General features: G+C 42.6%; 1 protein-coding gene across 1 annotated transcript in view; it reads left to right on the top strand.

Moving 5' to 3' along the window:
• Positions 1–18,645, top strand: part of RAD54L2 (RAD54 like 2) — a 1,748,428-nt gene that overhangs the window by 545,950 nt on the left and 1,183,833 nt on the right. Inside the window, exon 6 of the mRNA XM_069644107.1 lies at positions 7,129–7,361. Within this exon, the coding sequence (XP_069500208.1) occupies positions 7,129–7,361 (233 nt within the window). The remainder of the gene's footprint in view (positions 1–7,128; positions 7,362–18,645) is intronic.

Raw genomic sequence — 18,645 nt, 5'->3', positions numbered from 1 at the left:
TCCAGAAATTGTTATGGTCTCATAGGGAAGACCTGCGTGAATTGGGATTCGATTTGCATTCTTTCAGCTCGCAAATTGATGCTATTGAATTCCTGAATTTTAAATATCCAAAAGTGGAAGAGGAGGTGGGACGAATTCAGCAAATCCTATTTGGTGCTACTAATATTGTACAACTGCTATCCATGGCTTGGTCACTAAAGGACTGGTCGTGGGTGGACCCTCTTCTGAAGTCTTTCATATCACTTAATCCAGGAACGAATCCTACATAGCTTGAACTGTGTCCTAGATTCACTATCTTCCTCGAACTCATGTGGATTTAACAATCTTATAATTTATGCTTCACTCTTCCCCAGTCGACAGACCTTCTGTCACCTTAATACAAGAGTCCATGAAAACGGCTCCTTTTACACTTTAGGGATATGAAATGTTTTGTTCTAACACCACTAGAGTAAAGATGGGTCACTCCTCTAGTGGCCTAGCAATTGGTGTCAGTAATGTAATGCGATGCTCTGCTAAAATGATCTTTGTATCAGATCATCTATTGGCGATTGCATTGAATTTGCATGGAACTGTTACGCTCACCTGATATCCCCGGGGGCATCTGGAAGGCTCTGAGATCTGGAACCCTGGATGCGTAGTTGCCCAGTGTTGAATAATGAATCTGCAATTACAGAATGGAGGATTTGTGATAACTGTCTCTAATGGGTGAATCTCCCACCTCCCTCTGACCTATTCCCTTCCCACTGGGTTCTTTTCTCACCTTAGTTATTTGTAGGGTGAGCTATCCGTCCTGCGTTTCTTGTGCAGGCGCGCTTGAGGTTTGTTGGCGAGCTGCCCAAGTTGCTTCACTGGTGTAGTTCGCCTTCCTTGGGCCCAGGCCTGCTGTGACCCCAAATCTGCTGGTAGGCCGGTAGGTTTGTTAATTGCAAGTCTTTGTTCTGTTTATAGTGGGAATTTTTAATGTCTATCTCCTTTTCAGGTGCGAAGGTCTTGATGCTGGCGTGCCGGATGGAGAGGCACGTTTTCTAGGTAAGAGAGTGTGCAGCGCCTTTATTGTCTTTTAAAGCTAACCTGTGTTTTCTTCTTCTTCTCCTCACAGTCCGCTGTGGTGCTGCGAGTGGATGAGAGCGCGATGAAAAACGGGCCCCCGGAATCCGTTATGGTAAGTACAGTGCTGTGCGGTTGTTTAATATTGAAAGCGAACCTGAATATTTCTCTTTTCCTTTGCAGATGTTGCTGTGGTGCTCCGGATGGAAGCGTGGCGTAGCTCGATGGAATTCAGGTAAGGCTTTTGGAATTCGATGTTTTGCAAGCGCGCGTTCTAATATTATTTTGCCCTTTCTCGTTATTACAGGTCGCAATGTTCGAACAGCAGCTGTGGTAGCGGTTCCCTGGAAGTCCTTAAGCTAGTACTCACAGGTGAGTGATGTTTCTTCTTCTCTCGGTTTCCACAGATTGCAGCCCAGTTGAGATGCTGAGTGCTGGATGGTGTTTTCTCAGTTAAGAGAGAATAATCTTGTTCTTGCAGGATTACAGGAAGATGCTGAAGACCAGGAGCTGGACACGGTGAGCGTCACGCTGCAGGTTGCAGAATAACTCGAAGCGTGTTCTGCAGTCAGGGTGTGGTTTATTTAGCCCAGGTACAGTAGTACCAGGGAAAGTAGTTCCAGGCCTGTCACACCCAAAACAGTAGACCGCATGGCTTGGTTCTTAGAACTAGACTGTGTGGGTTCTTCCATGTTGGATTTAAAGGCCCATGTACATAAATGGGACCTAGTGTGAACAGCCCTTCCTTCCTAAATATGAGCCTGGAGCCAAAGGCGCCAGGAATGGCTCCAGGAGGAGCCCTTTTACATTGGCTTTAAGGCCCTCAGGGTTCCGGTGGGAGCCTGCCTGTGGCACAACTTGTGGCCCCTCACAGTGGTCATGACAGGAACTCCCCCTTAGTCACTGCTGATAATGAATCTCTTTTGCAACCTTGGCAAACTCATTTGGATTCCTTTTTTAACGAGCTTGATACGTTTCTTGAACATGCTTCCATGTACTCTCCCTCCTATGATATTATCATAGGAGGAGATTTTAATTCAGATTTTTTGCACACCAAATTGTTCAAACTGGGTGGTGGTAGCTGTATTGCAAGGTCTGTAGTAGGAATTGGAGAGAAGCAATGGGTCTCGTATTTAACCGATTGGGACATTGGTAAAGTGTCCTATAATGGCAACTGCAACTTGAGACGAATAGACACAAAATATAATTAAGGTGGAATCCTAGAACCTGTCTTGATATTACAGGTTCAGTAGCGCAACGTATGAAGTCACTAACACAACCAAGAATGGATGTTCTTTCTCTGATTCGATTTGATGAACTCATATCTCGAATTGTATTGAAAATAATTTTACAAATGATGGAAGTTCAACAACAAAGAAATATACATTTAAAGAAACATCCCTATGATCAAAGGCTTCATTATCTAAAACGATCTAAGAATAGGGACCTGAGAGCAATTTTAAAATTGAAAATTCATCTACAGGCCCTATTGACAAAAAAATTGCTTATTATCCAGTCCTATAAACACAATATGAAACATATTCGAATAAAGAATTGCAACTATCACAACATTAAGATGGTGAAATATATTTGTTCCCGCAATGCCAAAGAAACGTGGACATTGCTAAAACAAAGTGGCACATCTAGGCAGGCTCATACATCATGCATTTCTGTAAGCACATCAGTGGAATTCTTTAAAAAAAGTTGTCTTCCTGATTACTTTATGCATCACCAAGCGTGCGAATTTGACCGCACTTGCGTTTCCAAAATTGCAATGCCCATGCAAGACATCATTTGGGCAATAAGACATCTTAATCCCTCATGAGCTGCAGGCCCTGATGGTGTTCCTCCATGCTTGTATAAATCCGATCCTTCACTTTGGGCTGCAGTTTTAAAATCTAAATTTGATCTTATTTTAGCGACTGCTACACTACCTGAGTCATGAGTTATAACTCTCTTATAGTTTCCATCTATAAGAAGGGCGATCCAGCTTGCCCTCAAAACTCATGAACTCAATGACTCAGCTGCTAAAGTCTTTTCCATTCTAATTTTGAAATTGCTTGAGAAACATATAGCTTCTCACGAACTCTACTCAAGATCGAAAGTTGGGTTCCGAAAAGGAATTAGTACTGCACTTAACGCAGCAATTATGGCTCATCTTTTTTGTCACCGGAATCGGTGATATCCTCGTCGGAAAAAATAGACTCCGAATCTCCTCCCTCCCCTAGCTCCTCACCTTCGTCCTCCTTTCTGGAACCCTTCCTCTCCTTTCTTCTGGTACTCTCCTTTTTTTTGTGGAGATAAGACGACCATGGAAGGAATCCACCGTGCCACCAGATGAGGTGACCAAGGGCCCCCCCCCCCCTCCCCGGGAGTGCCAAGAGTGGAAAAAGCCTGAAGGCACAAAAAACCCCTGAGAGACCTCGGTGTCAGCTGGAGAGATGCGCATGCGGAACACTCTAGAGACAAATGCAGGGCAAGGTGAATCAATCCAAGGAGAGATGGCGGTTAAGATCCTGGAGGGGTGAAGTCCAGAGAGGCAACTGTGACCCAGTACAACGGGGTAACAGGCAACCAGCAAGTACAACGTGCAGAATAAAGCAATCCAATAGGCAGGCCGGGATCTGGTACACGAGTGAGCAGAAACAGAGAAAAGAAAACACACGAGAAGCAGGAAGCAGATACTAACGTGGGCGAAGGCAGGAAGAGGATGGGAGAAAAAACAGGAAGAGAGGTAAGGCGAGAAGAAAGGAAAGGAAGAGAGGTGTAATAAAGGAATGCAAGAGAAGAAGAACCGAAACAAAGCAAAAACAAAAGAAAAGGCACTGAAAACAGAGTCGGCGGGCTGGACAGGAAACAATGAACACAGGGAGCGATGGCAACAAGCGGAGTGACCGGAAGCGTTGCGACACATCCACAACCCGGAAGAGGTGGAATAAATACTCCGGGCCGCGTCTACGTGCAACAACTAGAACGGTGATAGAAAGATTGTGACGGGTAGGCAGCCACGGCGTGATGGGAAGACGATCATCTCTAGCACCGCCAGCGGCTCCACAAGCGCCACCCGCCTCGCGGCATGACACCTTTAGCCAAAACTAAATCTATCGGAGCATGCCCTATCTACATGGCCTTTATTGACTTTTCTTTAGCTTTTGACACTGTCATTAGAGAGGTACTATGGTGCAAGAGGTCAAATTTAGGGATTCCACAAGAACTAATATTATGGATTGTGAAGCTACACACAGGCACAACCTATAATATCAGAATGTCAGTAGAGGGTGCAATTACGCTACGAGCATAGGTTTGAAACAGGGCTGCAACCTCGATGCGACCGTTTTTAACCTCTGCCTCGGTGACTTGGATCGATATTGGGCATCTGCCGAGATGTATGCTGTTAGATTGGGATCTATTCTACTACACTGGCTTGCATTTCCGGATGACATCATCCTTTTTGATGCCACTCCATATGGACTGCAAAATAAGCTGGATGCATTCTCTAACTTTGCAAAGGAGCACAATTTGACTCCTAATGTGGAGAAAACCAAGATCTTTTTTTTTACGCAGGGAAAAAAAATTAGACAATTCACCTGGGCTATAGAAAAAGTTCAGATTGAGAGATGCATGTCTATTACATATCTTGGGTATACAGTAACCACCTATTCATTGATTAAATACTGGTCTAACATACTTAATGAAAACACTCGACCCTTACTACCTCAAATGAGGGTGATTTATAATAAACTATGTAAATATTAAAATCTACCGTTGATAGTTTTTAACGCTGAAAGTTGAGGTGGTGATTTTATACTGCATTGATCATTATTTACATGATATTCATGACTATGCAGATACTCTCCAAGGTAGACTTTTAAAATCTGCACTGAACCTGGCTATGTCTATACCGAATGTTGTGATTCGACACAAATTTGGTCTTCTATCTTTAGCACGCCGTTTGAAATGGAGGTCACTTTGCACATATGCAAACATTCTGTTACCACCAAGTAACTCATTATATGTTGACCTTAACTTAACTTGCATCTCAAAATGGCTTGAAATCATTCAACATATTCACAATATGCATGAATGATATGCAAACAGATTTAGGTGTATCACAACTAGATTTAACTGTTCGACCAGCTAAGGAAAAAGGACTGGATTTCTACGCTCTAGGCTTTACCTACATACAAAATGTATAGGGATTATGCTGAACATACTAAAAAAGAGTACCCTGCAGTACATATATTTCTTTTCCACGTAGGGCAACTCGAACCTTGTATATGCAATTCAGATTTAAACTGTTCCATTTGCGGGAGCGGACATCACATTGGCTTAATGCAAAGGGAACTACTTCCAGTACTCAATGTAGATTCCCAATTTGCAATTGCCCCGTGGAAACCTTTAAACATCCGGGAATTGTAGATTCCTATGATTATCTATGGGCCAAATTAATGGTAGGAACACGTAAACCGCTAATATTTGCTCTTGTACATCATCTTCAGCAAATCGAACTGGCATTAAAAACTTTTGAACAGAAATGAGCCGTTTCAAATTAAATGATATGACCGTAGGAGCATCGCCTTTGAAAGTATGTCAACTGTGGAAACATAACAATTAATGAGATATCTTATTATGTGGATTTGCTCTCTAAAAAGAAGTGCTTAGAGTAACACCTTTTTTTAGCTGATCCAATTGTCCTACTGATCATTATGGTGGAATGCATATTTGCACATTGCATTTTTTTGCACAAAAGATGATTTGCACATTATCTTTATTCAGAACCATGTAGGACGCTCTTTTGAACATTAATATATCTCATGCTTATTACTAAAAAAATCCCAGAGAAATCTAGAGATTTTATTGTGTGTATATGCTATTCGATTGAAGTGTGCAATATATCCACATCTGTTCCATTTTTATATGGTGGAACGCTCTTAATAGTGGATTGCGTGATTGCAAATGTGCACTTTGCACAAAAAGCTACTTTGCACATTGGCTTGTAATTTGAAATTGACTCCTTATGTGTAGAAATATGGAACTGATTAATGCTCATAATATGAAATGTACATCTGCATATCTCACTTGGAGCAAGAGATGATCTTCACATGTAAAAAGCGCATTGAATTGTTTTTTGCTGTACAAAAAGGAGGACATTTTATCTTTTAAACATTATCTTGGTGATAAAAAACATGATTGAATTAAATGTGATTTTAAAGATGATTTTAAGGATTTATGTAAAGGTTCTGTGATATTGTAATGTCCTAAAGAAACATTTTAAAGGTTTATTTTTTAAACTATACAGAATAAAGAAAAACAAAAGGTGGCAAATTCTGCCTATACCATCAGCCCGCATGAACCCTGTGTCAGAGTTCAAGATAAGGCTAAGGGCATACAGTATACCCACTAGGTTCACAACTGTATTAGCAGTTAGGAAGCTGAATTTTCTGTGTCCATGTTACAAATGAAATAAAGATTTATTGCCTACTTTTCTCATACTTAATCCAGCTCATCAAATGATAGATGGTACAGCGGGGTGGAAATACACGTAGGACAGGTGGTAAACATTTATCAGAAATGGATAGACCAGGCATAGAGAGATCAGCTCAGAGTGGGTTTTGGATGGACATTGTGCCCAGGCTTTCTGTGATATTAGTGAGGTATTTCTGAACAGAAGATGAACCCATTTATTGGGCTCAGCTATTACTTCCTTATAAAGGAGACCTTGTGCATATTCAGCACGAATGTAGCAGGTGGTTACTAAAAGTCTATCCTTTGGGCAGTGAACCAGTTAAGTGAAGTATTTCCTCATGGCTGTCTTTGAGAATCTAGAATTACCCATATCGCTCAACTGTGCTGTACAATATATGGATATAGTGTTTTTTGACATTGTAAACTTAGGTACACATTCACATCTGTTCCCGACCCTTGCAAATTGAGTGACAATTATGTCATAATGCTCAAGAGGAAAGACTTCTTGATGTGTGTTTTTAAGTCACTTTGTTATGATAATGAGATGCCATCCATTAATGCATTGCCCTCTTTCCTCTATTTGTGCCTTTCCTCGTTCCTTCCCCTGTCTCACAGAGGTGATAGAACTGAGTTCGGGAGAGGACGAGGCCCTTCAGGTCGTGGACAGCAGTGATTCCACCAATGATGTGGATGATGATGCCACTGCAGAGAGCAGTGGCTCCCACGTCAATGACGCTCTCAACCTGCCTGATGCACTTGGAAGGGTACTGGTCAATATCAACCACCCGCCAAATGAGGAGGATATATTCCTAGCATCACAATTGGCTCGAGCAGTGAAACCACACCAGGTAAGACAAGCTCAAGTAATTCTCCAACTTGTTTTTACCACTTCACGCTTTTATAAACATGAGTGATATACTCTGAAAAACTAACATTTTAGGTTTTCCTCTTCAGTTTATGATCAATTGTATAGATGCAATAACTTACTAACATATACTCTTCTTTATTCAAATCTGTTTTTATCATATTACAGCAAGGCACACACTGAGTCTCTTGGAGTGCTTTGCAAAATGTCCAGTCTATTCCGTAAAAGGATTCTAACCAGGCTCAATCCATTTCATGCCATGTTTTGTTAAATCTAGTACTTTTCTTTTGCTTGGTGGCATTTTCCATGTGGATGATGAATTTGACCTACTTATATATGTTCCATGAGTACGCGTGTTATTATCCCTTGTGACAAAGAATGCATCCTTGCCCCATTTTAAGAACCGAGGATGACGAGGAAAGCTGCCAAATTGGGGTTCTCGGGCCATTGCAGTGAGATACGTGGAGCAGGATAATGGGTAGGATCTTCAGAGTCCTTTTCCCTAAAGTGTGGGGTTGTACCCTTCTCATATCCTAAATTGTCTCCATTCGCATGGGTAAGATAGAACTGCCAGCTCCAGGGATGGCTGCCTGAAGGCTGAGCTCCTGCACCTTAACTGATTCCCTACTCTACCATGGCTGACCCAATGGCATCTGATCAAAAACAACCTGCAAAAGGGCAGAAAGGAGATGGTGAAAAGGCTTCTGATGAGAGGGAAGACAAGATACTGGACATGCTTACCAAGCTTACTCAAGATGTTAATGAAATCAAGGGTAAGATGTCTAGGACCGAGGAAAGATACTTTGAAGTAACCTCCAACTTTAACAGAGAGGAGACTCACTTGACTGGAGTGGATAACACAGTAGGGAAAATGGAAAATCAAATTAAAGATCTAAAATTAAGGAATGAAAAGTTGTCCTTGAAGCTCTCTGAGAAAGAACATTTTTCAAGGCGAAATAATGTGAGAGTGGCTGGCATTCCTTTAGAAATGGAGAGAGGCAAACCCATGGACTTCATAGAGAAAGTGCTGATCTCCATACTCAAACTGGACCCTAAGGTAAATTTGGACTTTCCTTGCTTCTGAGGTCCAGCACTCTGTTGAGCTCGCTCAGGCTTGGTTAATCCTGCTCCAAAGGAGTCCGGAGGATCTTCCTGGAGCTAGAGTCTGGATTAAAAACGATGCACTTGATTCTGGTGCTCCTGTCGCCTGGCAGTCAGTTCCAGCAGCAGCGAAGAAGTACAGCCAGCAGGGAGAGGGGTTCCAGTCAAGTTAGTCTTGGGGTCAGTTGGTCCCACCAACCCAAGTGGAGAAGTAGTCCTTTTCGGGCTTCTCTAGTCGATTCAAAATATGGAGCTTCAGCACTGACTTCACTGGGCAAATCAACGGTCCAGGAGGGTGCAGCAAGCTTCTCTTCCAGTTTCTTCTTTGGTTCCTTCGTCCAGTGGTCGACTCTGCCTTCCTTGCAAAAGACCTCCCCCCTTTGTGCAAGTCTCTCATATTCATTTGCAGCCTAGCTGTCACTCACGCAGCAGGGTGGCTGTCCTCCAAGGACAGCCAGCCAGACAATCACCTTTGGGGGCATTCCTGTGACAAAGGAGACTATACACTGGGAGTTTCGGGAACCTCCCTCACTTCCTGTCCCTGCCAGACACACTGAAGCCAGAGGCGGGCTTCACTCGTGAATCCTGCCAAAGACAAAATGACCAAAGGGACCAAACCTGGTTTTCTGCGCAGAGTAAATCTCAAGAAGGGCCTTTCCAACAAGAAATGGCGAAAAAAAGAAAACTGGTGCAATTTTGACAAAATAACCACCCATGCTGGGTCTAGATAGTTACAAAATGTAAGTAAAGACAATTTCACCTCACTGCTCTTGGAAACAGTAGTTTCACCAAGAGAAGGTATATAAACCTTTGGGACATCTAAGCGACTTCACTGTGCCACTGCACTGAAGGTGCTGTGTGTCACAATGTAAAATATGATGCCTATGGAGTTTCAGACTCCCAATGTTAAAAAAAGAACCATAGGGTCAAAATCACAATAAAAAATACATGAGAGGGTGAGAAAAAGGGCTCACTCTCTCCAGGTTAGAAATTAAAGGTCCTAAAGTCCAGCAAAAGTGCTGGGGGTCACTAAAGTAGAAGGGAATTAGCACATTTTTGAGAATTCTCCCTAACACTCAAAACACGTTCCAGGTGGAACTCCTTGCTCTAGCAGACTCTCTAAGCAGAAACCCTCTACCAGAGGAACATGGGTGACAAATCAACAAAGATATCCTTCTTTAGACTTGTTTGCCACAAGCTGTATCACACAATGCCCAGACTTCGCATCCAGGTTTTCTCAATCAAGATCCACCCTGAGGATGAATTGAACAGGAAAATGTGCTTAAGATTTTCCACTTTCACCACTCCTGAGCAGGGTGGTGGCCAAGATGCACCAGGAACAAGTCACCCTAATCCTGATCGCTGCAAGGTGGGCAAGACAACCTTGGTTTCCACATCCGGTTCAATGTTCACATCCAACATTTATACTACATGCTTTATCTATTTACTCTTGCCTAGTTTTTAACTCCATCAAAGTACACCTAGCAACCTTGTCGATATATACCACGGTGTCTTGGTGGAAAGTGCCTGTTATCAAGGATTTCATGGAGGGAGTGAAGAGATTATACCCTCCCATTTCTTTAACTCTCCACAGTGTTGCAACCTTAATGTAGTACGCTCAAAGCGCATGGGTCAGCCTTTCTAGCCTATGCCCAAGGCCAGCCTAAAACACTTAAAAAAACAAAATCACCTTTCTGGACGCCATCACCTCAATTAGAATAGTCGTGAGCTACAGGCATTATATGTACAAGACTCCTTTATAATCCACAAGGTCCTCGGAACACATCCTAGGTTTTCTCCTAAATTGATATCCAAGTTCCATGTCAACCATCCATTGAACTACCAATTTTTTATTTTTTTAATCCATCTATTTCAGCTGAAATTAGAGGGTGGTCTTCTACGTAAACAAAGCCTCTAAGGAAAATAGACCAGCTCTTTCTTTCTATAGCACTAGGCAGAGAAAGTGATCACATTTCTAAAAATGCCAAAAGGACACTACCTCTCACTCTACCAGAGGCACAGGAGCTATTCTATTTATTGCAAACGGCCCCCTAGATGCTATTTGTAAAGCATAAACTTCAGTTGCATTCATACCTTTACTGCATTGACACACATTCTAAAACAGATTCACAGGTGGGACAAGCAGTGCTGAAAGATCTATTTGCCGCTGTACCTTCTCACAGCCCACCTCTTCTCCAGATACTGCTCACTAATCTTTGCAGGGCATGTGATCTAAGCAGATCCACTGTCAGGTTTTCACATTTTGTATCTCACATTGGCACGGTCCCTATGAGAATTGGGTGTTTCAAATATTATTCTAGGAAAGCTAGAAAGGGAGGTTTGCTAAAGTATTAAAATAAACTCAGGTTAGAGTGTAGAACATTTCATTTTAAAGTTTGCTCTTATTCCCTTAACTAACTTTCACTTAGAAAGATGAAATGCTCCCAAGCCAAGATGGTGGAACACTTTCCCAGTAGTGTTTGGTTTAGTTTACAGCAGGCAGAATTGTGTTGTCATCTGGAATGCTCTTAATAGTTCTAAACTGCCTTTCATTAAATTGTTAATCAGAGTAGGTCATATATTTTTTGCTCTAGTTAAAATAAAGTTATAGTTATTATTTTCACAAGGTGTAGAATCTCTTGTTTAGTTCTAATCCACATATTAGAAATAAAGTCAAGTAAGAATTCCAGAAAGAACCAGTTTGCTGAGCATCAGAACTCTTAAAAGTTAGGTGTATTTCTGTATTTATGAAGAAACTATAAGACTTTTGTTCAGAAGATAATTCAAGAATTGAAAGTTTATTTATGGTTATTTTTAAGAAAAGAATATAGTAATATTTTTATGTGGAAAACAAGAATATATTTTGGAAATACAAGGAAAGGAGTTGCACTTCAATTTGCGTGTAAATAATGTTTTGGTACTAACCAGGCGTGCGGATCCTTTTCGCTGTGTTTCTAACTTTTATTAACTTCAATTAACCTTCTAACTAAACATTTTAGTTTTCATACTCTTCCGAGCGTACAACGCGTATTGTTGCTATTCTGTGAGCGCGGTTTTAGAATAAAGGACCTTTCGATGTCGCATTTGCGTCGCGGCCATTTTGGATGTTATTTTTTCCCTGCGTCGCGTATTGTTACGGATTACATTGAATACGAGCCATTCTTTTGAAGATAACGCTTCGGATTTCGAAAGTGAGTCAGTTTCTTTTTTGAGCGAGCGCTTCCAAAGACATTTTCAAAGAGACATTTGAGGAAGTACAAGCAGTGAATTATTTTTCAAAATTTGAATTTGCCAGTTGAATACTAATGAGACTTCAGATGCCATAGAAGGTAACTTGGCATATAATATATACTTTTAGCAAAAGAAATTACAGAGCTAAATATTCAAATGCTATAGTAACAACTACATTTATTGGCTATCATTTATTTTAAGAGAACAGCTAGAAGAGAAAGAGAGAAGGAAGACATAAGAGAAAAGTCATACACAGCATCTTAAGCAGCGGCACTATTCTTTCAGAATCAGCCTAAGGGCAAATCAAGCTTATGCAACAGGTAATTAGAGATATATTACAGTAAGAGTATAGTCAGAAAGTAAGTTGAATATATTATTTATTTACAACTGTACTTTCCTTTTAGGAACCCTACTGATCCAAAAACCTACCAGTGAAGACAGTCTGAAGTACCTGAAGTGGGAGTTCTTGTCTTTTGTTGTTTTCTCCATTCCCCTTTCCCCTTGGGTTTGCCTGGCCAATAGTTTTATAGTATCAGGATTGTTGGGCTGGCAGGCTTAGGGGGCTAGGTGGGCCAGCTTCACTTCTGCAGGATCCAACTACTTCAGTACTTTGACATCCACAAGCCTCAGAAGGCATACATTACTCACCGTAATTGTATTTCTGATGCTTGTATCTGCTTAGATTCACATGCGCACAAACTTCCTCGCCTCCTGAAGTTAAAGGTGCATGGATTTTTCTTGCTCTAACGCTATTTTCTGCTTTATTACTTCTGTACTCACGCTACACTTCATGCAACCCCATGTCAGAAACAAAACCGTCTGAGGGACCTAGACGCATGAAGGACCATGGGTACAGTAGACGTCACACTAGGGGATAGTATTACTAACACGCCCAGTGGACGTCCCGTTTCGAAAACGAATCATGTAATACTCTGTGACTACCACTAGATGTTGGCCTATGCATAGCATGTGAATAAAGCAGATACAATCATCAGAAATACGATTACGGTGAGTGATATATGCTATACATATATATATTTGAGGCTTGTGGAATCTGCTTTGATCACATCTAGTGGAAGCTTCGTAGTAGTTGTTTTCGAAACTCGAAAAGGGACGTCAACAGGGCGTGCCAGTAATACTATCCCTAGTGTAACGCCCACTGTACAAATGGTCCTTCACGCATCGAGGACCCTCAGATAGTTTTTTTCCGCCATCGTGAGCAGACGCTTATCGCAGAGTTCAATTTCGGCGTAATGCCATTTGGTTATGTCAAGTTAAAAATAGTTTACTCTTTCTGTCCTTTTCCTTCCGACTTCATCCAATTCATTGACGCTGTGGAAAAGACAGCGCCCTCGGACGAATTCAAGATTCGACTGACCGTATCGACCTTGGAAGGCCCACCAGCCTAAGCCCTTACAGTAGGGAGAGTGGGGTGGGGGGTGGTCATTGTACAATGCATTTTCCGTCCCATACCCTTTCTCGTCCAGCTGCCTTTTCCAAACATGATTAGAACACCTTTTAAATTCTGCCCCAGGTGTAATACAACATTTCCTTGGATCGACAAACTCAGTATGTGCAATCTGCATTTAAACCTCGACCACAACGAGGGGAATTGTCGAGCCTGCAGGCTCTTCAAACTAAGACTTAAAGATTGCAGGACCAAGCTCTGGGCCCATCACGCAAAGGAGGCGGAGGCCGCCATTGACATGGAGGGAGCTGCATTACTGCTCACATTGACCCCCCTTGAGATAAGCCTGGATACTCGGCCACACTACCAACCTGTGAAGTTCAGACTTGTACCAAAGGTTGGGTACCTATTGCCAGGAGGCTGAGGTTGTTGTAGTGCACACTAAGGCAAACCAACGGTCCAGATGTTGCAGCAGGCGTCCTCTTCAAGTTCTTCTTCGGATTCCTTCGTCCAGTGGTCAACCCTGCCTTCCAAGCCAAAAGCCTCACCTTTTTATGTAGGTTTATCCCATTCATTCCAGTCCAGCTATCAGTCACCCAGCAGGGTGGCTGTCCATGCCGGACAGTCAGCTGGCCAATCACTACAGAGTGCATTTGGGTCTCCTAGGAGACTAAGCACAGGGAGTTTCGGGCACCTCCCTCACTTCCTGCCCCCACCAGAAACTCTGGAGCCAGAGACGGGGTTCACTCGTGAAGCCCGCCAAAGACAAAACAAACATAGGGACCAAACCTGGTTTGGCACACAGAGTAAAACTCCAAAAGGATCAAAACAAGTAATGGCGAAAAAAGACGACCAGCCCATTTTGACAAAAATGGCACCCATGGGTGCTTTACTGTGGCTGCGAATGCAGCCTGTGGTAAAGACACGACACAGTAGTAAAAAGTAACCACTTCCAACTCCATTAATTGTGTAAAGAGTAACATAAAACATGTTACATGAGAAGCTAGACCAGGGACTGCTGAGTAATCCCTCCAGCACCCCATTGCAAGATAGTGTGTGCTGGGTCTAGAAAGTTACAATGGAAGTAAAGTCAATTTCACTTTACTCCTCTTGGAAACAGTAGTTCATCCAAGAGTAAGGTAGTTAAACCTTGGGAAATCTCATAGACTTCCCTGTGCCACTGCACTGAAGGCGCTGTGACATAATGCACAAAAGATGCCTATGGAGTTTGTCAGACTTAAACAACACAGATTTCAAATCACAGAAAAAGACATGAGAGTGGGGAATAAGGTCTCTCTACAGGTTCAAAATTAAAAAGTCAGAGTCCAGCAAAAGTGCTAGGGGCCTCTAAGGTAGAGAGGAATTAGCACATTTTGGAAAATTCTCCCTAACCGACGTACGTGGCTATGATGTGCGACTCCCAATGTGGCCGTACGTGGCTGGGTCTGCGGTTCCTTATGTGTTAACACTGCGTGCTTAACAGCATGCAGTACGCAAGGTTTGCTGTTGCCAATGGCGTTCTATGCGGCGGAAGAAGCTAGCCGCCTGTAGCTCTATTGCATGCAGATTAATGCTTGCGGCATGCAAATGGTTTGAAGGGTTGCTGGTGAGCATTTCATGCCAAGAGGTGGTCGCTGCTGGCAACGAGTGATGAGGCACACTTAGCTTTTATGAGGGCAGGGGGGACGTGATCTATCTGGGCTGTGCCCCCCCCTTGCGTGTGTTCCACTGGTGCTGCGTGAGCTTATTTGGTGCTCCGCTCCTACCCCCCCCCCCTTAGCCTCACCACTAATCTTTTTCTAGCGAGGGGCCGGAATGAAGTTTCCTCAGGTGTGCCTCCCCCCCCCCGCGTAGATCCCCTTAGCCGGAGCGCTTGCTGATGCGACTGCTCTTATCGAGGACTCCAGCACAAACCCTGTCCTTTTTTTGTTCTTGCGCATTCACGTGCCACACCCAGCGTGGCTTGATTATTGTAGTTCCTGGCCTGGAGGCTGCCTGGACATGTAGTTTGCAGGTCTTTCTTACTACTATGAGGGCAAAAAAGCCTTTTATAAGGCTGGAATGTTTTTCTAGGCTTTTGTTTTATCTGCTTTCTTGACTGCCTTTGCCTGAAGTCTTTGTGCTGGACACACGCACACGCACACACACACACACTCTGTCCAAGCTGGCGCAGAAAATATGGAGATGGGTACTCAGACGGGGGATGTCCCTGTCCCGCCACATGTTCCAGGGGTGCTCAACACCCTAGCAGACTCCCTGAGCAGAGATCCCCTACCAGAGGAACACGAGTAGCAACTAATCTTGAGTGTTGTAGACCACATCTTCTTTCAGTGGGGTTACCCCACTCTGGACTCGTTTGCTACAGGAGAAAACAAGCAATGCACAGACTTAGCGTCCAGGTTCCCCCAACCACAATCCAAGGTGAACGCCCTCCCCCCTCCTCGACTCCCTTAATGAGCAAGATAATGAACAAAATTCACAGTGAACAGATTACTCTCATCCCAGTTGCTACCATGTGGGCGAGACAGCCATGGTATCCGCATCTGCGCAAACTGGAGATGTGCAATTCCCATCAAACTCCTGTGTCAGACCCACCTTTTAATCCAACACGAGGGAACAGTGCATTTGCAACCACACTCGAACTTGGCAGCATGGCTCCTCAAGTCATAGAGTTCGGACATCTACCACAGCGATGGATGGATATCCTCAAGGAGGCACGAAAACCAAACACTAGGCACTGTTATTTTGACAAGTGGAGGAGATTTGTAATTTGGTGCCAGTCTAAACAAATAAACCCCATAGATGTACTCCATCCCACATTCTAAAATATATGCTCCACTTGCTAAACTCGGGGTTAGTATTCAACTCGATAAAGGTCCACCTGGCAGCTTTATCAGCGTACACCACCTCTCATAGTAAAGTATCGTGGTGGAAGATTCCAGTCATTAAAGCATTCCTGTGGGAGTAAAAAGACTCCACCCTCCAATTTCTAACCCACCGCCAGGATGGGATCTCAATGTAGTATGTACAAAGCTCATAGGACCCCCATTCGAGCTGATTCACAAGTCGAGTCTTAAACACCTGACTTACAAGACTGTCTTCTTAGTAGCTATTCCTTCCAGAAAAAGAGTTGGTGAATTGCAAGCATTGTCGGTTCAGGGCCCTTTCTTTATCATACATAGACAAATTGGTTTTACATACACATCTGAGATTCTTTCCTAAATTAATTTCCAAATTCCACATGAACCAATCCATGGAGCTACCGACTTTCTTTCAGAATTCAACTAGCTCAGCTGAGGTAAAACTCCACACCCTGGATGTAAGCAGGACGGTCCTTTATTACGTAAACAAGGGTGTGCAGTCATAATGTCGAGAATAAAAAGTCGAATGACAAAAATGTTGAAAAAAAAAGTCAAAAAAGTCGGATCTATTATTTTTTTTATTTATATGTATTTTTTGGGTTTGGTAAGTATAAAAAATGGGTAAAATAAAAAAAGTGGGGGTTTGGGGGGGCACCCCCATTTCGAAAAAAAAGCATTAAAAAAAATTCGACTTTTTTTTTCCACATGTTTGTTTTCGACATTGACTATATATCGTAAACAAGACCAGACCGCGAAAGAAAACGGACCAACTGTTTGTCTCCGTAACACCAGGCAGAGAAGGAGACTGCATTTCCAAAATTGCCATCTCCAGATGGATAGTCCAGATGCATACAACTATGCTATTCATTATTAAATAAGACCTTGCCATTTACACTAAGAGCTCACTCCACAAGGAGCACAGGAGCTACTCTTGCTTTTATCGCAAATGTCCCTTTAGACAGCATTTGCAAAGCAGCTAAATGGAGCTCAGTACACACTTTCACTCAGCACTACTGCATTGACACCCATTCGAAAGCAGATATACAGGTGGGACAGGCGGTTCTAAAACATCTATCTGCCGCCGCTCCTTCTCACAACCCACCATCTTCTCCTAGCACTGCTTGCTAATTTATGCATAGCATGTGATCTAAGCAGATTCCACAAGCCTCAAAAGGGATACATTACTCATAATCGTATTTCTGATGCTTGTATCTGCTTAGATTCACATGCGCCCACCCTTTCTCCCCAGAGAGAAAGTGCATAGATGTTATGTGAGCTTCTGTGGTACTTACTTATCTGCTTGGATACACCTGTACTCACAATACACCTCAAACAATCTGAGGGATCTCGACGCGTGAACGACCATGGGTACAGTGGACGTCACACTAGGGATAGTATTACTGGCACGCCCTGTCAACGTCCCTTTTCGAGTTTCGAAAACAACAACTGTAATACTCTGCAGTTTCCACTAGATGTCGGCCTATGCATAGCATGTGAATCTAAGCAGTTACAAGCATCAGAAATATAGTTATGGTGAGTAATACCAGGTAGCCGGTATAGAAACATTGTGATGTTGTCCGCTCTCTTTTGCCATGAGCAGAAATGTTTAGAAAACCTGAAGTAATCAGGAGACAGCAGCCTAATTCATGGACAAGCATAGCCGTTCTAACAATAAGGACTAAATCCATCTCACGATTTGTGCACTATGCCAAAAGTTGTGATTCATTTGTAAAACAAAGGAGATCTGTTTGTCCTGTGCAATTGTCATGGAAACAATTAAGATGTAAAGATTTATGTAATGCATTCAAGTATATATTCGGGTTTGGCTAACCTCTCAAAGTTTCCCTATAACTAGGGTGTCCTCCTAAAATCTGTCCACCAGACCAGATTCAAAAAATCAATTTTAACACCCGCCATCTACACCAATTCAAATCTTCAATATTTTTAGGAACTTGTGATTTTGTGTTTTGTTTTGGAGAGCCTTTTTCGTGAACCTTTTGACGACGACAGAAAAGGGTTCCAAACAAGAGATAACAAGCAGTCCCAGGAGAGGCCAAATAACACAGCTCTTGAAGGCAGGATGTTTTGCCTAGTTTTAAATTAAGTTTTTTCTTCAGTGGTAGGGTCAGATAGAAGATTTGGACAGAGGACTTAGCTTATTATTTGACGGTTTACGAGAACCCTTAGTTATGTAGGAAGGGAATCCCTCTTTTAGAAATAGGGATAGAAAGGCATTTTCCCTCCTTCCTTCTCACCACATTCATGCTCTTCTGATTCAATCAGTTGGCCTGTAGAGCAAAGAGGTGGCATGGAGTAAAGAGCATTGCGTGCTTCGCACCATCATATTATGCAGAGTGAAAAGGAAGCTACTGAGTACTCATTCTATACCTTTCCAGCTTGAGGAATTAAAGGAAGATTAATGTATTCCCATTATTAATAGATCAGTGTTATTTTTCACTCAAATCTGTGTTCATACTAGAAATAGAATAGGTATCCCATGTGTATAAATGATCGTCGTGGACTGAGTACCATACCTCATCTGAGGAAAGCTTGTACTTTATTACTCTTGGACAGTTGTTACCTGGTGATGCTTAAACAGATTACAGCTCCCCATTGTTGTCACTCATAGATAGCTTGATTTCCTCTAATACTAAGTCTTCTGGCTA

This window comes from Ambystoma mexicanum, chromosome 2p, assembly GCF_040938575.1.
Source record: "Ambystoma mexicanum isolate Mex_15411 chromosome 2p, UKY_AmexF1_1, whole genome shotgun sequence".
Lineage (NCBI taxonomy): Eukaryota > Metazoa > Chordata > Amphibia > Caudata > Ambystomatidae > Ambystoma > Ambystoma mexicanum.
Note: the sequence above shows the minus strand (reverse complement) of the source record. Positions and strands in the feature narration are given on the sequence as shown.